The sequence below is a fragment of the Oryza brachyantha genome, chromosome 8, assembly GCF_000231095.2.
Source record: "Oryza brachyantha chromosome 8, ObraRS2, whole genome shotgun sequence".
Classification (NCBI taxonomy): domain Eukaryota; kingdom Viridiplantae; phylum Streptophyta; class Magnoliopsida; order Poales; family Poaceae; genus Oryza; species Oryza brachyantha.
Window position 1 is genome coordinate 3482970 of NC_023170.2, and position 23353 is coordinate 3506322.

The 23353-nt window shown below is 38.6% G+C and overlaps 2 protein-coding genes across 5 annotated transcripts; both read left to right on the top strand.

Annotated features, from left to right (window-relative positions):
* Positions 1-898: 898 nt before the first annotated feature.
* On the top strand, positions 899-15638 carry LOC102713385 (soluble starch synthase 3a, chloroplastic/amyloplastic-like). Of its 2 annotated transcripts, XM_015840593.2 has the most exons (18): positions 899-1088; positions 1482-1547; positions 3030-3272; positions 4307-4370; positions 4452-7733; positions 7978-8192; positions 8681-8951; positions 9568-9743; positions 9868-9975; positions 10999-11108; positions 12704-12806; positions 13077-13247; positions 13366-13494; positions 13739-13921; positions 14019-14150; positions 14233-14344; positions 14492-14615; positions 15146-15638. In XM_015840593.2, exons 3-18 carry the CDS (start codon positions 3171-3173, stop codon positions 15276-15278), a joined length of 5415 nt encoding a protein of 1804 aa, XP_015696079.1. In that variant the 5' UTR covers positions 899-1088; positions 1482-1547; positions 3030-3170; the 3' UTR covers positions 15279-15638. The 2 variants fall into 2 exon arrangements, with proteins under 2 accessions (XP_015696079.1, XP_015696080.1); XM_015840594.2 differs by lacking the exons at positions 899-1088; positions 1482-1547 and adding an exon at positions 3619-3690 and having other exon boundaries at positions 3221-3272.
* A 1267-nt stretch (positions 15639-16905) lies between these two features.
* LOC102713655 (autophagy-related protein 8C) lies at positions 16906-18911 on the top strand. 3 transcript variants are annotated; one of them, XM_006659136.2, is made up of 6 exons: positions 16906-17013; positions 17223-17297; positions 17707-17762; positions 17848-17900; positions 18362-18480; positions 18578-18911. In XM_006659136.2, the coding sequence occupies exons 2-6, from the start codon at positions 17261-17263 to the stop codon at positions 18673-18675; spliced, it is 363 nt and encodes a 120-aa protein (XP_006659199.1). In that variant the 5' UTR covers positions 16906-17013; positions 17223-17260; the 3' UTR covers positions 18676-18911. The 3 variants fall into 3 exon arrangements, with proteins under 3 accessions (XP_006659199.1, XP_015695710.1, XP_015695709.1); XM_015840224.2 differs by having other exon boundaries at positions 16976-17069; XM_015840223.1 differs by lacking the exon at positions 16906-17013 and adding an exon at positions 17023-17114.
* Positions 18912-23353: the final 4442 nt, after the last annotated feature.

Here is a 23353-nt window from a genome sequence, read left to right on the forward strand (position 1 = left end):
TGCATGCCCAGTGGGAATTGGCATGCGGTATTCTTCATCCTTGTCCAGAAACCAAGCCCTGGGGTAAGTGCAGCTTTATCTTATTATATATTTTAATTAATGGACATGCAAAAACCTTAGGCGAAATTTTATAATGCATGGTAATATTTTATACCTAAGGTTGTGTTTTATATTTTGGAACGGAGTGAGTAATTTATAAAAAAAAACTCTTATACATGTCACGCTCCAACCCTAAGAACCCCTAGATCGGGTCTGTGCTCTAGGACATCAAGACTTCCCTCACATAACCAACCTTTTCTCTTGGTCATGTCACTGTGTCCAGGTCCAGTCCATGTGCCATGTCATGCCCCCGCAGGGCCCACGTGCCCACACGCGTCCATGAAACCGCCTCACATCTGTCCAGGTCCGACACATGTGCCATGCCGTGTCCCTGCAGGGCCCACGCGCTCACACACGCCCATGAAACTGTTTCACGTCTTTTCTGCGCACTTTGTGCTCACTCATACTTCCCGGTCGATCACGTCGATCACTCATCCCAAGATTGCTCCAGGCCAAGCACGCTTAATCTTAGAATTCTTTTGAGATAAGCTTCCGAAAAAATTACAACTTATTTGATATGAGTATCCGTCAAATTCTATTAAGCCTTAGGATGAGATGTTACAGTACATGTGTTGTCAGGAATCTATAAGCAAATGATGTGAAATAATCAAATAAACAGCGACGAGAAAAACCTCGTAACCAACTTAAAAATTAAGTTTGATTTACGCTAAATTCAGGCCCATATATCTGGGCCTTATTAGGCAAAACCGGCCCACTACATACCGATACGCATCACGTGGGCTACCTACCTGGCTACTGCTCGTCGATTTCCCGGCGCCGTCCCCTCGTCTTCACCGCCGCTTCCCCCACCACCGCCATTCACCGGCCGGGGCTCCCCCCTCCCCTCCTGCACCGCCGATCCTACCCCCGCGCGCGTCCTTCGCCGCCGCCGCCGCCGCCGACCTCACTGGCATTGCTGTGTTGTGCGTATGTGCTTTAGTGTTCGGCGCCGAATTCTCGGCGCTACTGCTGACTACGGCTAAATTGAGGTACTGCTTTACCGGCAATCTGAATCTCGACATGGGAAATGCTTCCACCCATGGAAACCTGCCAGATATAGTGAGATGGGGGATTTTGTTTGGGTGACCGGATTTAGGCGATGTTTGTTTTTGGTGGGTTAACAGTTCAGGGAAAAAATATAACGAAAAACACATTTATTTCGTTTCTTTATTGAGTAACCGATGCGGTGAACTTTTGTTATTATTCTCTTTTTATATTACAAGACTTTGCAGCATTGCTTAGATTCATATATGTGCTAATGAATCTAAACACATATAAAACATATACATTGATATTGATAGATAGATGAATCTAAGTAAACTCAGAAAATCTTATAATATAGAATGGAGAGAGTATATGTTAATAAACATGCTGCAATGCAGATGACTGGAGCTCTTGGGAGTTGGAGGAGCTCAAACTGCAGCAGCCCAATATGGCTCAACAAGTCGGTATGGTTTAACAATTTTGTTGTGTTAGCTGTATGAAATCTCTAGATGGTTATCTTAATTCTTGTGCGCTTCGATTAATATGGCAGACAACAAACTATAAAACTGTCATATGTTCACACAAGTTTGCTAATGCATTTCTGGTGATAGTTGCTGAGGACTGAAAACATGAATTTTTGTGAAGAAACTGCTCTAAGGGATTTCCTGATGCTACTTTTCAAGATAAGCCATGAAATGTTTCTATACTTTGATGTCACATCTCCATATTTTGATGCCTACGCCAACTATACCGCGGTACTGAAAATTGGTTTCTTGAGATACGCCTAGAAATTCGAAGACCGGGGCAATTACATTCCTGGTCTCATAAGCTTACACACGGGCACCCCCGGTCTTAATATATATTCGGAACGCTATCTTAGCCTTCCCGGCAAAAAAAGAAAAAAGCTTACACACGGGCTTGTGTGTGCACATAAATGGCTACAACGTGACTCCGCCACCCAACGAAATGGCTTCTAGCTATATTTTGTTCGAGAGCTTGATTTCTGGAAATTAAACGTAACGGCATCTACTTCTGCACTGGAATCAAACAGGCAAAGCTACTGTTGGAATTCACGCAACCACTTAAAACTTTCCTCTCTTGTCGTATGTAAGTGGCCACGCTGGGGATTATGTAGACTAACCATACTTGGGGGTTAAATACACCCTTCTACAAAATAAAGCACAAAAGAATAAGTAAAAATGTAATTTTTGCTGCTTCAAATGAAAATAATACACAAATTAAGAAGGCAGGGGCTTTGCCTATGAATTTTCAATGGAAAAGATTAGTGAAATAGGAGATTCCTATAAGAACTATGAGAGACATTCCAAAAAAGAGAGGAACCTTTTTTGTCAGGTTTAAATCACTTATAATCACTACTTTTTTGCATTGTTCTAAATGCAAACTGGCCATAAGCCCATAACTACTTCTTGTAATAAAAAATCTTGCATGCAGAGTCAAAATAAATGGAGCTGTTAACATACCTCGCAATGTAACTGCAATTCCACTTACCATAGTGATTGGGTATCTTTGAACTACATAGAAAGAAAAACAAATATGCAATTAGGTTTTTAACTCAACATTAACATTAGGGTTCCTGGTTTTCCAAAATAGATTCGGCAGTTTCGAAACATGTCCAAAGTTTTACATATAACGCTGGTGATAAGTTGCTTGAATTGCTGGGATGAGACAAACAGAATGTTCCAGAATACCACACAATTCACAAGATCACTACTGTCCACATTCCATCTCATGCCTCTCATGAGCAACCAAGTAGCCCACGGGGCCCACAGCATGCCACTTACATATTCTTTGTGTGCACACAAAAAAACAAACAGCAGAAGAAAACTAACTACAAAGTAGAAGCCAAGATGGAAAGGGACGATTACAATTAGTTTAAATAAAAAAAGTTAAGAATAAAACAAGGTTCTCAGGGTGGTGTTTGTCAGGGCATTGCAGAACTCCAACAAAGATGTGCTCATGTGCTGTACCTGTGTTCTATATCTAGTTCTTCTTGAGAGATAGATAGAAATCAAGCAAAGGAGGCACTGCTGGGTGGTGTGTTCAGTGGGCTTTAGGAGGTTTTGGCAATGGAGATGGCTCTCCGGCCTCAAAGCCTTCTATGCCCCAGAAGCAGGCCAACGTTCATCATCCGGCCAGCTAGTAATACCAGAGGTGGTGGCCTTGCGCAGGTATGATTCAGTTCCACAATTTTTATTATTCTTGCTGTTCTTGATTGACTTGATCTGCCAAGTGTTTGTCCCTTTGAAATGGCATCCAAGATTATTTACTCGGTTTCATGATCTGAACTATTAATATTCTTGGGTGTCTTTCTTGTGGTTTTGATTTGTTTCATCTTGGAAACATTTCTTCTCTGGGGATCAAGGAGAATTTTACTGTGCGGGTGGGTGGGGGGGTCTTCTGTGAAATTTCTTACGGCTGTTGACGATTTTGATTGACATATTTTGGGAAATATTTTTGTGGCTTAATTCTCAAATTTAGATTTGGTGAAAATATGACTGTAAGTTCTTTTTGCAGATCAAAAGGTAGTTAAGGGTGCATTTGGGAGTGGGGGTTGGGATTTGGGAACCCCTTCGTACGCAAAATGAGGTGGATCATTAGTATGTTTAATTAAGTATTATCTATAAAAAAAACTTGAAAAATGGATCAAGATGGTTTTTTAATGCAACTTTCATATAAAAAAGCACCGTTTAACAATTCGAGAAGCGCGTGTGCGGAAAATGAGGGAGTAGAAGTTGGGAAAAGATAGAGCTGAATAGACCCTTATTCTACTCCATTTGTTAAACTTTCCCTGAGTAATTGCATATTTAGGTTTGCATGACCATCGAAAGATTTCCCCATCTGGGCTATTAACTTTGAAGTGAAGCCAGAACATCTTGTCCTCGTGTTTTGATTTGTTAGGTTCTCGTTTGTAAGGAAACACACCCCTCGCTATGCACCCCTTTTTTATGTACAACTGTACATTGTGCTTTTACATTAATGTAAAAGGGAATAATCTATTCTAGACAGACATGCTAAGAAATATGGTCTCAGAATGTGTTTAAATATATATTTTTTAATAATTTTATATTTAGCATCTGAGAGGCATAGTCTATTAGTGAAATAACCTACATATTTCATAACTGCAATTTTGATTCAAATAGTTCAATAAGTTATTTTTTTATTGAATAATCTTTAGTTACATAATTTACTTTCTTTTTTTCAGTATTTCTTAGTGACAGGGAGATATAATGGAAGCAGGATTGTTCGATGCATGGTTTCAAGCTCAGGTTTGACTATGAAATGTAAGAACTTTATTAATTTTCTTATTTCTTACACTAAGGTCATGTTTGTAAAATCATATCATGCAGACTGTCCAAACAGGAAACCAAAGAGGGTGATTTCCCTTCATACGGAAGTCACTTCTTCTAGGGGATATGCTCCGAGAATCACTGCTGAATCAAGCATTCAGGAGCGAGAACATATTAATAGTGATGACGAAACATTTGAGACATACAACAGGTTGCTACATACTGAGGCAACAGACTGGAAAAAAATAGATACCACTGAAGTGGACTCGTCACAAGATGTTTCAAGCAGTTCAATGACAAAAGTGGATGCGGCAGGTGAAGCTAAGGTAGATATACTTGATGACGATTTGAATGGAAATTTATTGAGCAATGTAACAATGGGGGAAGTAGATTTGGTGGATGAGGCTGGGGTAGAAGAAGACATATTTGAGGTAGATTTGTCAGCCTTGCATAATACTACAGTAGGGAAAATGGATGCAGTAAATGGAACTGAGACTGAAATGGATCTGTCAGCATTGCATAGTGTTGCAGTGGGGAATGTGGATGTAGTAGATGGAGCTAAAGCTAAAGAAGATTTATTTGAGATGGATTCGTTACCATTACACAATGTTACAGTTGGAAAGGTGAATGCAGTAGATGCAACTGGAGCTGAAGGAGACATATTTGAGGTGGATTTGTCTGCACTTGCGTCGAACAAATCAATGATAGAGGCAGTTAATGTGATGGATGAAGCTAAGGCTATAGAAGACATGCTCGAGGTGGATTTGTTAGGAAATACTATAAACAGTTCAGCATATGGGGAAGTTAAATTTGAGGTGGACTCAGCAAGAAATACTTCGAGTGCTTCAATGTATGGGGCAGTGGATGGAATATATGAATCTCGGTCTAATGAACTCACTTTTAATGTGGATTCATCAGAAAATGCGTCAGACAATGCAACATATGGGAGAACAGATGTGGTGGATGAACGTTGGGCTGATGGAGACACATTTAAGGTGGATTTTCTTAGAAATTCTTCAAGCGGTGCAGAATATGGGAAAGTGGATGAAGCTCAAATTGATGATTTCACATTTGAGGTGGATTCATTAGGAAAGGATTCAGACAATGCAATGCATGGGGAAGTTCATTTGGTGGGTGAAGATTGGGACGATGAAGCCATATTTGAGGTGGATTTGTTTGGAAATGTTTCAAACAATGCAGTGTATGGGGAGGTGAATGTGTTGGATGAAGCTCGGGTTGATGATGCAATGTTTGATGTTGACTTATTATGGAACGCCTCAAGCAATTCAACACATGAGGAAGTGGATGTGGTAGATGAAGCTCAAACTGGTGAAAGCACGTTTGAGATGGATTTGTTTGGAAATGCTTTAAGAAGTGCAGCATATAAAGAAGTGGTTGTCATGGGTAAACCTCAAGATGATGAAGTCGATGTAGATGTATCAAGAAATGCTTCAAGTACCGAAACAGTAAAGGAAGTGGACACGGTTAGTGAAGCTGGAGTTGAAGATAAGATATTTGATATGGATTTATTAGGTAAACAGATAACAATCAATTCTATGGATGATGATGTAGTTGAAGAAGGGACTCAACATATCGAATATCCAATTTTGTCTTCAACATCCATAGAAGGCAAGACCCTTGATGAAACATCTGCAAGTTTAAAGCCTGAATTTATGTCGGTTGTCAAGATTCAGGAGCAAGATAAACCAAATTTCAGTGTTCATCGACAAGAAGGATCAATTAGTTTAAATGCAGAAAACCAATCAATGATAGATTTTCATGAACAGGAGCAAATGGTTATTACTTTTGATAAACAAAAGGAACCAGCTGTTAACCTTTCTAAAGAAGACCAACAGATTGCTAATTTCCCTGAGCAAAATCTATCCGTTGATGGTTTCAATAGGAAAAACCAGTCAATTATTGGACTCCCATTTCAATACCAATCAAATGTTGGTTCCCCTGAAAAAGACCAATCAATTCTGGGTTTTCATGGTCAAAATCAATCAATCATCAGCTCTCATAAACAAGACAAATCAATTGTTGGTGTTCCTAAAAAAATCCAAACCATTGTTGGTGCCACTAAGCATGACCATTCAATTGTTGGTGTCCACAAACAAAACAGATCAATTGTTAGTGTGCCTGAGCAAAAACAGTCAATAGTTGGTTTTCGTAAACAAGATCTATCAATTGTTGCTATTAGCGAACAAAATCTATCAATTGTTGCTATATCTAGAGAGAGTCAATCAAAGCAACTGTCTATTGTTCAGAGACATGATCCACTACATTTGAAGGAAGTGGAAACAAAGGATAGAGATGACACCTCTAAAAAATTTCATGAAAACACACTTCATGTTAAGTTTGATGTTGACAACTTATTGCAGAAATATCAAGCAGGTATTACAAAAGAAGCACTGGAGACAAAAGTTAGCATGCAAGATGACATAGAAGAGCTTTCACAGGTTGAAGATGAAGAAAGGGCAGTTGCCTATGAAAAACAACATGAAGCTGTTATGATCTCTTTGTCTCCAGATATCCAGGAGTCACCACAGGACAATGTCGACCCACAAGAACTCCGAAGGATGCTCCAAGAACTTGCTGGCCAGAATTGTTCAATGGGGAACAAGCTCTTTGTTTTCCCAGAGACAGTAAAGGCTAATTCAACAATTGATCTATATTTAAATCGTAACCTATCAGCTTTGGCGAACGAGCCTGATGTCCACATCAAAGGAGCATTCAATAGTTGGAGATGGAGGCCTTTCACTGAAAGACTGCATAAGAGTGAATTGAATGGAGATTGGTGGTCTTGCAAACTGCAAATACCCAAGGAAGCTTATAGATTAGACTTTGTGTTCTTTAATGGTCGTTTAGTCTATGATAACAATGATAATAATGATTTTGTGCTACAAGTAGAAAGTACAATGGATGAAGATTCGTTCGAGGAGTTCTTGGTTGAAGAAAAGCAAAGGGAGCTTGAGAGACTTGCCACTGAAGAAGCTGAAAGGAGGAGACATGCTGAAGAGCAGCAGCTGATGGGAGAACAAAGGGCTTCAGAATTAGCTGCCAGGGAACAAGCTAAGAAGGAGGTAGAGTTGAAGAAAAACAAATTGCGAACTATGTTGAGTTTAGCTGGAAGACATGTTGATAATTTGTGGCACATAAAGCCTATCACATATGGACAAGGAGACACTGTCAGATTGTACTATAACAGAAACTCAAGGCCGCTTATGCAGAGTACTGAGATCTGGTTGCATGGTGGTTGCAATAGTTGGACTGATGGACTCTCCATTGTTGAAAAACTTGTTGAATGTGATGATGAAAATGGTGATTGGTGGTATGCAAATGGTATGATATCCGAGACTTCGCCCTTACTTGGTATTTAGAGCATTGTAACATACTTTGGCAAGTTAGCGTAACATACATGTAGAAAAGTATAGTAACTTGGTCATGCAGCTTTTCGGTTACTGTCTGACATTTTTTTATTTAAAGTACAAATCTACAAGAGGAATATAAAGTTATATTGTATTCTTAATTTTTTTGTTTATTTCAGTAAGAATATATTTAACACATGGTTTTTCTTTATAAACAGTTAATATACCTGAAAATGCATTTGTATTGGACTGGGTTTTTGCTGACGGGCCACCAGGAAATGCAAGGAATTATGACAACAATGGCCGACAAGATTTTCATGCTATTCTTCCGAATGCCATGACTACTGAAGAATATTGGGTTGAAGAAGAAAACCGTATCTACACAAGGCTTTTCCAGGAAATAAGAGAACGGGAGGAAGCTATCAAAAAAAAGGTTAGTCAAAATAGATTCTTTAAATATAGACTTAGGTTATTTGATCCAGAATTTTACAACATGGCTCTGGTGCATCTTGTTGGCTGAAGAATTGTCTAGCAAAAGTTTCCGTTTGTAATTAACCTGCCTAGAGCTAATCAACTTCATATGTAAAATCAAAGTTTTTGACCAACCAAGTTACTGTTTTCCCCACCCAAATATATATTCCCATAGAAATTCATCCAGACCCAGTATTTTTTCAAATATACCGTAACTAACTAGACCAATTAGATCATTCTTCACTGTGAATTTGTACCTTAAGCCGACTGGTTTGACCAAATGAATTGAGAGCCCACCCAATTAGCACATTTTGTTGGACCTTTGTTATACCGCATTATATTATTCAACGAAAAGGGTAATTGTTCTTTGTCCTGTATGTGTCATCATGTTCTGAATATCAGTATATCTATAGTCCTTTGGTTTACTATTCCCACTTTTTGCTTGTACAGGCTGAGAAAAGAGCAAAAATGAAATCTGAGATGAAGGAAAAGACTATGAGAATGTTTCTACTTTCTCAGAAACACATTGTTTATACTGAACCACTTGAAGTACGTGCTGGAACAACTGTGGATATTCTATACAATCCTTCTAATACAGCACTAAATGGAAAGCCAGAGGTTTGGTTTAGATGGTCCTTTAACCGATGGACGCACCCAAGTGGTGTTTTACCACCCAAGAAGATGGTGAAAGTAGAAGATGGCTGTCACTTAAAAGCTATAGGTTTGACCTTGACTTGTTACATGTATTTCTTAATGCTAATAGATTTATAGGATACTGATATGCACTCTTATCCATTAATATATGTATATGTGATCAAGTGCTACTGGACCATTTATTGATCAAGCACTGCTGACATATTTGTCTAGAAGTGTTCCAAATTTGATCTATAAATGGTATATAGTACCTAATTTTGAAATCTGAATCTCTAAGGTGACAATTGTATTATTCCGAAGAGCTAGCTTGTTAGTTCCGAAATGAGCTACTATAATCCTGTAACCAGATTTTTCTAGATGTTGTAACTGCAAAAAATATAGCTGGTGTATGATAAGCACACTTCACTATAATATCCTATATTGCAGTCTAACTCACAAGAACTCAAAAACTTCAAATTACTTCCTTACCCTTGGATAACTCAACTCTTGCTAAAAGGTGGCAATTTGGTGACTAAACTCAATAACATTCCTGCCAAATTTGACCTTTTTCTGTTTAACTTATTTTGGAACCTTGGTTGGCACATGATCGGTGTATACTTCAGTTTCTTCAATATTATAGTGTGTAATACAGTTTTTTCCCTTCCATACTCATTAGTCTCTTATATGTTACGTTCCTTGTCCAGTTAGTGTTCCATCAGACGCTTATATGATGGACTTTGTTTTCTCTGAGTCGGAAGAAGGTGGAGTCTTTGACAACAGGAATGGGACAGACTATCATATTCCCGTTTCTGGTTCTAATGCAAAGGAGCCTCCTATTCATATTGTCCATATAGCTGTTGAGATGGCGCCCATTGCAAAGGTAAGCCATATTTCCATGTAAAATTTCTGTGCATAGAAAAAGTGATAGACATCAACATTTGCCAAGTTATCCCTTATTTTTATGTGCATAAATTAATGTCATACTCTATAATCCCCAATCTCAGGTTGGCGGCCTTGCTGATGTTGTTACAAGTCTTTCCCGTGCTATCCAAGAGTTAGGCCATAATGTTGAGGTTATCCTTCCGAAATATAATTTTATGAATCAAAGCAATGTAAGTTTAAGTAGCACAACAGCCTTTGTTTATCCTATTGTATAGTGTTTTTTTTCATTTCTGTGATGGTTTTGTTTATAAGAAAGTCAAACTTAAGCCAACCTATCTATTTTAAGAGAATCGATTACTTACTTCGTTTCAAAATATAGGGGTATTTTGTTTCATAGGACAAGAATTTAACCAACGAATTAGTCTATTGGAATATAACTTTTATGACTTAAAAATTGATGTTATTAGATTCGTATTGAAAAGTACTTATAATTATACTTTTGTGTCACATAAGTGGTATATTTCTCCCTCTAGTTCCATAATTCTTGTCGTTTTGGATGAGAGTGCAGTCAAACTTTTCAAAATTTTGACTATTAATAATTTTTAAAATATTTAGTTTGAAAACTTTAGGACAACATGTATAGATGAGTCATAACGAACGCTTTGATAAAAGTAAATATTTGTTTACTTTTTGTATATGCTTTAATAAAAAATCACAGTTAAATATAAGACTTGAGACCATATCATTGTCTAAAACGACAAAAAATATCAAACTGGAGGGAATAATAGATCAATCTTTGGTCAAAGTCTTGTCCTAAAAAAACAAAATAGGCCTTATATTTTGAAATGAAGAGAGTACGACACTGTGTATGGATGTGTTCCCTATGTGTCATTCCTTTCCCAGTTAGTTAGGTTTTGTATTAGATATGTGGAGTGCCTTTTCTAATGTTTGAATTGCAACTTAGTATTCATATACGGTATTAGTTTTTAATTTTATATTAGTTTGAAAAAAAAAGCATTTGCATGCCTTGTGTCCTTGATGCTCAAGAAATACAGAGGCAAAGAGGACTTGGCAAGTGTAGTTAGGGGTGTAAGTGGGCCAACCCGTAAACCCGCTTATAGGCCAATTAAGTGGGTAACCCACCGGGTTGGCGGACCGGCCCACTTACACCCTCTGTGTAGCAGAGAACTCAAGAATATAGAAAAGTGGTTTTTATATCTTGTATAAACCATGTTTCATCCTTTTCAATGCAGGTGAAGAATTTGCATGTACGTCAAAGCTTTTCTTGGGGTGGTACAGAAATTAAAGTATGGTTTGGATTAGTTGAAGATCTGTCTGTCTACTTCTTGGAGCCTCAAAATGGGTATGCTGCATCTCATACTTCACACAAAAGCATAGTTATTACTCTTTTTTTACAAAAAAAAAAACATCATCCCTAATTCTTATACTAGTTTTCACAAAGGGAGAATAGCCAGAAGGAAATGGCCATCTCTGTGTTAGGAAAAGGGGGCACAAGAAACCCCATGAGAAACACGCTGGGTTCAGGATTCATACTCAAGTGGGCTGGTGAACACCCTAACTCCACACCAACTGAGCTATGTTCAGTTCTCAGTTGTTATGCTAGTTTCTAATGCACACTTTACCAAGCCTAAGATACAGGGTATGATATCCTTCTAAAACCCAATGGTTGGTCCCTGACAAGCACAAGAGCTAATTTAGTATTACCCCCGTCTCAAATTATAAGGTGTTCTGACTCTCCCTAGAGATTTATATGTATATTAATGAATTTGGACACATATATAAAACATATACATTGATCCATGGATGAATCTAGGTAGAGCCAAACATTTTATAATATGAAACAGAGGGAGTATCAGTTATCTGGATCTTGGTCTGTTTAGGCGCTTATTTTGATCCCTTCTTCTACTGCAGTATGCATTTTTTTAAAAAAAACGTATGTGAAGAATTAAAGGCCTAATCACCACATGGAACCCACCAGAAGTATATGATTTTGATTATTTTTTTTCCTTTCTAGTATGCCAATTTCGGAATTTTATTTTCCCTTTCTACTATTCAATAACATTCTCTCTTTCTTTGTCTCCATGTTTTGCCTCAGCTGGTAATTTGAGCAGAATAGAAACTGTTTGTGAGGAGTCCAATGTGTTTCACCTGCTCCTTTGCATGGATGTTTTTTTTACTTTTCTTCTTAATACAAAGATACCAAGTCTTTTTCGTATTTCCTATAAAAATGTTTTTTGGGAATGTTATGCACTGATCATGACTCTACTTCAGTTCTTAGAATAGTAACTTGCCCCTTGATCTCTACTTTCCTAACAAACCATATCTCCAGTTCCTAACTATATCTTCTTAATTAATAGACAAGATGTCAAATGCCCCCTATTATAGTAACTAACTAATTATTTAGGTAATATAATACGTAGTACATACTAGGAAGATAAAAGCAATGCTCATAGCACCTCAGTCCAACACAATCTAACCTTGGCCAAACAATTGTGACCTATTCAGGGCTTTGACTAGGGGTAAAGACCTAGCCAAGGTTCAAGAATTTGCTGTTTCAGCTCAAATCAGGAGACCTAAGAACTATCCTTGCCTTCTCTCAGTCTATATTGGCCTTTACTGGGAACAAAAATTGCTGGGTAGCATTATATTTAGCTAGTTTATCTTTATTTCAGTTTGTGCTCTACCGTATCCATGAACTGCAGTTCTGTACACAACTCCATGGCACTGAATTGACAGAACATATGTAAGAAGTACCATGGCTTTAGGTGTCTACAGTACTACACCACACCGTACTATATTCATACCTATGCTAGTATAAGTATTCATTCCTTGCTGGTTCAGTTTCTGTCTGATGATTTCAGTTATTGCATGAACTGTTTTGGAGATTTTCTTGTAGGAGGCTTCACAAAATAATCCATTTGACATATCTTGTTACAGGATGTTTGGGGTTGGATACGTATATGGAGGGGGTGATGCTGGTAGATTTGGCTTCTTCTGTCAGTCTGCTCTAGAGTTTCTCCTTCAGAGGGGATCTTCTCCAGTAAGTATCATCTCTAATTTAAAACTTCGAATTCCAAAACCAGTGGTAAAATGACAGTTTCCCTTTTAGTAGTAATGATATTGGTTTTTTCTCATGATATTTTCTCTATGTTCTTGTTTTACATTCCTGCATTTCATAATGTCAAATCATGTTTAATTCCGTTTATTTTCTGACTTGTTTGATGAATTAGCATTTCCTTTCCCATAGTCACTTTTCCCCCTTACATTCACTTCTCTTTTCAAAAAGAGTGATATTTTATCATCCTTACAGTATATAATACACTGCCATGATTGGTCAAGTGCACCAGTTGCATGGCTATACAAGGAACACTATGCCGAATCCAGGTTGGCAAATGCCCGAATTGTATTTACCATCCACAATCTTGAATTTGGAGCACATTTTATTGGAAAAGCAATGACATACTGCGATAAAGCCACAACTGTGAGTGCCTGATTGTCTTGAAGAGTGTTATCTAGTTTGCCATATTTTCGCGCTGCATGAAAAATAAAATCCTTTCCATATGTTTAATCATATTCATATGTCTTGCCATTCCTTGCAGGTTTCTCACACGTATTCAAAGGAAGTAGCAGGTCATGGTGCCATAGCTCCTCATCGTGGAAAATTCTATGGAATTCTCAATGGAATTGATCCAGATATCTGGGATCCATATACTGATAACTTCATCCCGGTACAATCATGATAGTCAAATACATTTTTATATAACCATGCAGTCTATATGTATTTGATCTTGGTAAACTGAAACGAAGATCTGCTTGGGTTGCCAATTATGCGCTCTAATAAGTTCAGAATTATCATTTCAACTATACTAATGTGATGGTTCCCCTAATATGAAATTACTGAAAGTGCAAATGCATATAGATGCCACAGTAGTGCTCCAAACATTGATCATGATTTTTTTCATCCTATGCCAGATGCATTATACTTCTGAAAATGTGGTTGAAGGCAAGAATGCTGCAAAGAGAGCATTGCAGCAGAGGTTTGGACTGCAGCAAACTGATGTCCCCATTGTTGGCATCATAACCCGCCTGACAGCACAGAAGGGAATCCACCTCATTAAACATGCACTTCATCGAACACTTGAACGCAATGGGCAGGTTAATCACTCAATTACAACTTTCTAGTCTCTCCCTAGAACATGCTTCTCCCTTTCATAATTATTTTTGCTGACTTAGCGATGCATTTGCTTTCTAGGTGGTTTTGCTTGGTTCAGCTCCAGATCCTCGGATACAAAGTGATTTCTGCAGATTGGCTGATAGTCTTCATGGTGAAAACCATGGCAGGGTTAAGCTTTGTTTAACTTATGATGAACCTCTCTCCCACCTGGTCAGTTCTAACATCCTACACCATCAGATTAATGGTCTGAAAAAAATATTGCTGGCTAATAGTTTCAGTGATCCTGCTACAGATATATGCTGGCTCTGACTTCATCCTTGTTCCATCCATCTTTGAACCTTGTGGTTTGACTCAACTAGTTGCCATGCGCTATGGATCCATCCCTATTGTTCGAAAAACTGGAGGTGTGTGTGCGTAATAACATACATGTACCATAAAAACGCCTTTACATATATAGATAGCTTATACTCTGTTACTCCTATGATTCATTATTTCCTTTTTTCTTTTGCACATTGTGAGCTGAATGCAAATTCTATTTTCTTCATATGCAGGACTTTATGACACTGTTTTCGACGTAGACCATGACAAAGACCGGGCTCGAGTCAAAGGACTTGAACCAAACGGGTTCAGTTTTGATGGAGCTGACAGTAATGGTGTGGATTATGCCCTCAACAGGCAAGTACCTTACCTAAACCACTCCTCACAGTTGTGTGTATTACCAGTTGAGCCGAGCATGATCCTACGGGTTATTTAACTTTTTGCCACTGCCCACTGCTACAGTAATGAATTTACATATTTGCCATCCTAGGTGTCTATGACATGACCCACATGCAGTGGCGAACCCAGAACAAAAATTACCGAGGGTCTAATACATACTAATTATCTAATTTTTGTACTTTACACTAATTAAGCTGATATAATTTAGTAAGAATAGGATAATTTACCCTGGGAACCTCTACGTAGGTTTGCCCCTGCCCACATGTCATAGACATATTGATTAAATGCCATATATAAGAGTGGCAAATAGTTAGTTATTCCTGATCCTACAGAACCATGTGCCATATTCGTCATATGACATGCATGTGGTATGCGTGCATGGTAGTCTTTGTGTTTATGCGTCTTCCATGTAATCGCGAACAAAAAATAATTATCTTCCCTAATTGAACCATTATCTTATTAACAAAATGTTCACTACCCTTTTTCAGAGCAATCTCTTCTTGGTTTGAAGCCCGCGATTGGTTCCACTCCCTCTGCAAAAGGGTCATGGAGCAGGACTGGTCATGGAACCGGCCTGCTCTTGACTACATTGAACTTTACCATTCAGCTCACAAATTTTGAGGGACGTCCAATTGTGGCATAATAAAGCAAAAGCATTGGCAGATACATACAGATTAAATCAAACATGACTCAAAAGTTTAAATGTTTTATTTGAGCACATATATATGCAGAATAAATGTTCTTTGCAGCATGCACAAACAGTTGGGAGTATATATCAACTATGTTTCCTAGTCTCAGTTTTAATTACAAATACTTGATCTAATACTAGCACCGTGTACATATGTTTGAGAGTGAAATGAAGATGTAGAACTATAAATCTATCAATCTTCTTCTGCTGGTTTCATTTGCCCTACATCTATGGCTATGACATGGCTGTGTATGACTGGCAAGAGAAATATTTCATATGCATCTATAGTTTGGAAGAGAAATTCTTTATCTATGGCTGCTGACTTGCTCTCCTCAGAGCAGGGCTCTGGTTCCAGGTCATCTTGGCCAGAACTTCAAGCAATGTTTCCTCGAATTTGCATCGATTATGAGATAATTTGGCAGTACAGTACATCCAAGTGTGACCCATGCATTTTAGAAAAGGAATTTCGAAAGTCTACTGAGAGAGATTTTAGCTGAAGTTTGACATACTGCATGGTAGTGATAAAACTATGGTCGTCGCACAAATTCTGCTTGCATGTGCGTGGTTGGCCTGAATGAGCAACTTGCTTGCTTGATAAACGGTTGAATCATTTGATTATATTTTGGTCACATTTTTATAGAGTTCCTTTTGTTTTGGGAATCATTAAGCGGCACAAGCCATGTTGTAATACGTGAATATTACTCCGTACATGATTTTCATATAAATTAATTCAATTTCCGTAAAACCCCTCCAAAAAATCTTCTTTACAAAAGAGACCTTTATGGTTTGAAGCCGTGATTTCTATAACTAATGTATGTTGTAATTTACGGAGTACGCTAACAGTGTTGACCGTGGCAACTCATTTAAAAACTAAGACTATGTTTGAGAGGAGGGAAAAGAGAAGATATTTAAAACAAGGTGGGTAATTACTAATTAACACATGATTAATTCAGTATTAATTAATTATTTTAAACTGAAGATATAGATTAATATGTATTTTAAAGCAACTTTTCTATAAAATTTAAAAACATACTGTCTTTTATTAGTTTGAGAGGCATGTTCATACAAGGGAGGGAGAGTTTTCATCATTTGTCCTCCTCCCAAATGCACTCTAATATTAAAAGTTATTGTAACCAAGGGAGAGTTCTTTTCGGTAAAAATGGATCGAACCAATTTACTCGTACAAAACAAAAAAGTCATTAGCACATGATTAATTATTTTTTTCACAAGAAAATTATATAAATGTCATATTAAAACCGCAAACAAACTTATTTTCAAGTTTGTATAATCGACATGTAATTAATCATGCGCTAACAAATTAACTCATTTTGCCTGAGAAAATTGTTTTTACTAACCGATTACCAACTAATTAGCAATTAACTACTTAATGAATCTCAGTTGGAAGGTGAGAAGTTAGCTTCCTTGGGGCAACCCACCCATCCGGAGGTGGAGTAGACGCACACCCAAACCCAAACCCAAACCCAAACCTGGCTCAAGCTTCCAACTTCCAAAGCGCAATACGTTGCGTGCGCGTAGCAATTTAACCAACCCAATCCCCCCCTTTCCCCTCCTCGTCTCGTCCCTATCCATCTCTCTCCCCCACCCCACCCTCCTCTTCGTCTTCCTCCTCCTCCCGCGCCGCCGCCGCGATCCCCAATCCGATCTCCCGTAATCCTTCCTCCCCCGCCCCGCCCTTTGATTGCTCGCGTGCTCGATCGCCATCGGTTCGGCGCTGATTATTTTTTCTTTTTTGATCTGGGGACGTGAGGGTTCGTTGCGAGATTGGTTTGGTTTGGTTTGGTTCTGGGTGGGGTTAGGGTTCGATTGGAGAGAGGGGGTTTGGGGGCTGATGCTCTGCGGCGGTTGTTTGGTTGCAGGAAGCGGCTCGTTGAAGGCAAGCAGGGCGGGGAGCGTGATGGCGAGGAGCTCGTTCAAGCTGGAGCACCCCCTCGGTTCGTTGCCTCCTCTTCCTCCTTTTGTTGCGCTTCCGTTTGGTGTGTGCGTGTTTGTGTGTGATGTCGATACAAGTTGTTCATCTTGTTTGGTGTAGAGGTTTTTGGCGTGAATCGTTCAGTTAGATGCAATTGTTTAAGTTGGATGATCAGTTCATGTTAGGTTTTAGTGTTGTTACTTTTGTTTGTACAATCTCATCCGCTTTTTGTATGGTTGATTTGTACATGTATACGGCGATTTCTGACAAAATTTTGACAGTATGTAGAGTTATATAATGGGGAAATTTGCAAACGTGCCATATAATTCTTAGTTGCATAATATTTTTGTTTTAGCGATCTGTTTGTTTTACTGTCTACTCGAAATGGAATGCAAATTTTTCAATTATTCTGTTTATGCCATGTGTTGCAGAAAGGAGGCAGGCTGAGGCCAACCGCATCAGGGAGAAGTATCCTGATAGAATTCCTGTAAGTTAGATAGATTCTTGTTGCTTGTGGTGTTTGCTTACTTTCATGATTGTTTTGTTCTGATGTGAAGCAACTTCTTATGTAGGTCATTGTTGAGAAGGCTGAGAGGAGCGACATTCCTGACATTGACAAAAAGAAGTTGGTTCTCAAACGTTTTACAAATATTTCGTGTTACTTTATCTCTAATTGTTTGGGAAGTGGGAAGTTCTGTGTTGTACTTCTTGTTCTGCTGAAAACAATTCTAGCATTTATGTCGGTTGAGACTTTTTAACTTTGCCAAACTGTAGGTTGATTGCTTTGGTTTTCAATTATTGCATTGCCAATCACTCCCTTCCTATTGGTTAAAGAATTCAAAAGGTCTTCACCAAGTTTTCTTTTTCTGTTTGCATATGTGCAAGTTGTCAATGAAAGCTAATTAGTTACTCTACTTGGGGCATGCTCTTTGCTTCTACTGCTATTCAACTTCCAATATTGATGAGAAATGATTGAAATTTTGGTTATCATACTTAACTCTTGTGTCTTGTAATGCCAGCAGTAGTTTATGGTGCATCAAAATCACTGTTGACCAACGACCTTATGTTCTTATTTTACCCATGCAGGTACCTTGTTCCTGCTGACCTCACCGTTGGACAGTTCGTGTATGTTGTTCGGAAGCGGATCAAGCTCAGTGCTGAGAAGGCAATCTTCATCTTTGTAAAGAACACGCTTCCACCAACAGGTTCGCGATATGAGCTCTGGGAACAATTTAACATCTATTATAAGAAACCCCCATAAATTTGTGATCCCAAAAACTTTTTGTTGTACTGGTCCTGCAGCTGCCCTGATGTCCGCCATCTACGAGGAGAACAAGGATGAGGACGGCTTCCTCTACATGACCTACAGCGGGGAGAACACCTTCGGTCTGTTCGTCTGAGTGGAGCAAGCACCATTGGACAATGCCTCCTGTAAATAGGCATCTAAGCATCTAAAAATACTGTGTATATAATCTGGTCTAGCAGCATGTTCCAAGACTTTTAGCATCATATTGTCAAGAACCTATCCAAAGATCATCAAAAGCACACGGTGCTCAGTACATTTAATTGACTGTTTCGTCCTTCCGTTAAACAAGTTGCATTGTTTCAGTGTTCGCTCTGAAGTTGCTATTTCTAACAAGGTGAAATCCAAACCTTGTGTGGTTCTGTGCCATGTAAATGCTCGTTGTGGATGTTTTTGCTGATCACTGGTTGTGCCGACGGAGAATCTTGATTTTGCTCCGGCAGGATCCTCTGCAGGGCCCCGTGTGATGCAGTGGCATTCAGCCGTTAACTCTACATGATTGTTCGAATCAAAATTTGGGGCTGAAATCATTGCCTTGGTTCATGGTAGACCTGGAGCTGACGCGATGTTTTCCAAGAGTTTAGACATGGCCGCAGCCAGCAGGTAACTTAATTGGAATAATGGTTAACGGAGCAAATAATCCGAAGCAATGATCTCGTGGTCTAGAAAAAATTTGTGGGAACGTATGTTTAGAAGCGCTGGACAAATTATCCATAGAAATAATTCAGGCTGCGTTCTTTTTAGATGAAAGATGAACTAATATTTTTATAGCTTTATGACTATATATATAAATGATGTAATTATTATAAAGTTAAAAAATATGGCATCCTCATCTTTTTGTTTCTGCTTATATTTATAAGTCAAAATTTAAATTTTTGACCTTAAATTTAGAGTTGATTTTAGGGTTTTTTTTAGCGTAATCTATTCTAACATTGGCTTTTAGCTCATAAAGGACATGTATATAAAATTTTTATTCACAAATTATTTTTAGTTTGTAAATATGTTTTGACTTTTTTCTAAAAAAGACAATACAATCATCCTATATTTTAGAAATGTGAGATATTGAACTTCTGCGTATAACCTTTTCGTAAAAACCACACCTAATCGGAAAGTAGGATGGAAAAGCTAATCTAGGCTCCGTTCGAAACTGATCAAGGAGGAACAATTTTCACTCTTTTTTCGTGCGTATGTTTTCCAAGCCGTTAAACAGTGTATTTTTTTAAAAAATTATATGAAAATTGTTTAAAAAATCAGGTCAATTCATTTTTCAAGTTTACAAAAGCTAATACTTAATTAATTATATGCTAATAATTTTCTTCGTTTTACGTGCCTTGATTAGACAAGGTGGCAACATCAACTTTGAACACGGCCCTAGTCTAGTAAGGCCAGTCTCAATACATTTATGACATAGTTATCAAGACTGTATATAACTGAGCCAGATTTTCATGGGGATGAAATTCCTCTCTCATCTCATGAAACTCTCTCGTTTAATGACCTTGTCAAATCAGCAATTTTGCTGATATGACACCCTATTTAATGCGTATGACACTCTCATGAAACATACATTGAGACTAACTTGACAACAACGCGGGCGCACACACGGACACACCGCAGTTATAAATAGCTAGCTGGAATGAAGAGGATGCAATTCAAAAGCTCCGACTAGAGAGGGGTCTAACTGCAAAAGAGGCTCATCGGCCAAGGGCCTTTTGACATGGGCCGATACGCTATAGTCAAGGCCCACACAACTCCTTTTTTTTCTCGCTCTCGTACGTTTCACCTAGCTCGGCAGCCGGATTGGAGCGCCGGCGAGGCGAGAAGGACGGAAGACGGCGGCGGCGGCGGCGCACCGGCCACCCATACTCTCACGGGCAAGAGAGCGCAGGTCGCCGTGCTCCGGCCGGCCTCGGATGGGTGGCTAGCGCCTTGGTGGCCATCGAGGTGAAATGCCGACGCCGCGGAGCTCCCCGGCAGGGGCGATTCACTCGTAAGCTAAAATTTTAATTTTTAACCTTGAATTTAATTCATATAGATATTTTGGTTTTTTATCATAATTTATTTTTATTTTTAAATTTTGGTTTTTAAATCACTACGAACATGTATATAGAAGTTTTATGCATAAATTATTTTTTATTTATAAATATAAAATATTTTGATCATATCTAGATTATATATACACATGTCTAGATTTGTTTTTATTCATATGAATATGAGAAGGATCAGGAAATCTTATAGGGTTGGAACGGAGGTAGCAGATACTATTGATTGGCGATGCTACCTTGCACACTACACTGGAGGATTATTGATGGAGTGACGGCAGTTTGTATGCTTATGAGTAAACAAAACTGAAAACTGTGCACCAAAATGGGAGTGATCACCTTCTGAATAAACAACAAGAAAACATCTCACTTACAGTGAAAAGCAACAATGCAGGTTTCTCAAAATATAACATTGATTTCATTTATTTGCATCGCAGTGCGAGCTAACCAGAGCTACAGTACCATGCATGCACGGGTTTCACATGAACAATGCTGTTAATCAACAAACCTATAATCATATACTCAACACCTGACTGTATATTTAAGAATCAGAATCAGCCAAAATTATTATAGTAATCAGAGCTTGCCATGGCAGTGTTACTGACTTTTACTGCAGCTCCAGAACGGACACAGGGTACGTGCACTGCTGATCTAGTGATCTGAATAAGGGAGTAGGAGGAGAGCAGTGCAGTGCAGCACACAGAGAAGAGAAGAGAAGAGAGAAAAGAGACGAGGAGGCAAACATCCCATGCTGTACCTGCAGACTGTAAATGCAGTGCATTTATGCACACCACACACACAAGCATCCACACTGCATCTGCATTAACACTGCTGACATCTCTCTCTCTCTACATGTCTCTCACTCGAGGCATCTCATATTATTATCACCCTCTCTTTCTTGAATCTTGAATGCTATGTATATTATCTCTCTCTCTGTGAATTCTGATCAAGAACAGCAGTCTCCTTTTTCTTGAATGTTGCCAATAAATATTCCAACCCCCTCTTTGCTTGGTTGTTGGCTCATTCACTCCATCACCTTCTTGCATTTGCATTTTCACTACCATGCAGCCTCTCTCTCTCTCTCACACGCACACACTCTCTCTCTCATATCCTAAGCAACTGTCTCCAAGAGGTGAGCTTATTAAAGAAGGCTATGCTTCGCTCATACCAGCTGCTCCTGCCCCCTCTTCTCTCCTTCCATCGATCTCCTTCTGCTTTGTTCAAAAGAGTGGCTCTGCTCTCTCTCTCTCTCTCTCTCTCTCTCTCTCCATGTTTTAGGCTGAGATCTGTTCTTGCTTGTCGTTGCAAGTGGCAGCATTGCATCCATCAAGCCTACCTAGCTATATATGTAGTACGTACTACGTGTTTTTTCTGTCATTAATTATGGTTTGGTCGAATTATTAGGCCTTTGTGACGACGGGATATTGGGGCGGTTCAATCAGAAAGCTTGCGCTCCAGAGGCCAGGAGCTCCACTCTTTGATTGAGCCGTGCCAATATCACGTCGCATCCCGTTGGATGCTTCTTGCTGTTTCTTCCTCGCTGGTCTTAATTCCCTTCTTAATTTTTCGCCAGCTTTGTAAGTCTGTATATGTTACTACGTGTGTGTATATATATCTGAGTTGGTTGCAAATTTAATTATGATCTACAGTTAGCTGAACATATGTATGTATTTATGCACAGTGATGCTGATTTTTTTCGTTTTTCTTTTTGTTTTACACATCCATATGAGATTGGTAAGTATGGAATTTTATGTTATCTCGTACCATTACTTGAAGTTGTACTGCTGGTACGTCTACATGTTTTATGAACTTTAATAGGTTTTCTGAGTGAATAAGGGCTGAATGTACACAGTGATATGCTCCTTCAAATATGTAAGTTTATCAGTCCATCGGTTTTTCTTTCCATCATTATATAATGTGGGGTGTTCGAGCGGTATATTTCATCACTACCCTTTTAAAGTCTAAGTTGGTGAAACTATATAGTTCAGAATCTTAAGGACTTAGAAAACAGAGAAGTGGTAATAATATTTTTCAATGGTATTAACAGAATAACTGGGTGCAATTCAGCAATACATCTATAGGTTCATCCTGAAACAGTACAGGTATATATATGGTCTCACTATCTGCAATAGAATTATGATTCAAGAACCAATAGTCTGCTTCATTATTTATCCTGACTTCTTCATCCATTCACATTCAGTTTCTTGCAAGATGCAGTGGATCGGCCATGTTCAGATAGAGCATGGAGAAGGTAATGCCAGCAGCAGGCATCTAATTCAAGATCTGAAAATTTGTGCCGCGTTCGTCCCCCCGCTAAGTTACCTTAGCCCTCTTTTTTTCACGCGCACGCTTCCCAAGCTGTTAAACGGTGTATTTTTTGCAAAGAAAATTTATAGGAAAGTTGTTTTAAAAAATCGTATAAATATATTTTGTATTTTTTAATAGTTAATAATTAATTAATCATGTACTAATCTATTAGTACGTTTTCCACGCTTAATAAGTTAACTTACACCCCCTTACCCGAACACAGCACTATGCAGCGCATCGAGAGAAAAAAAAAAGAAACATTTGTAGTAGAGACAAAGGAATCGGTCACAATGCCGTGGCTGAAAGAACAGTAAAAGTCCTGATCATGAAATGTTCATGCTGGGGCCAACTGATGGACGTTGCAAAGTGTGTAATTGTGTATGATTAACTAACTATGATCCTCTTTGCTGCGTGGAGGGTTCAGAAAGA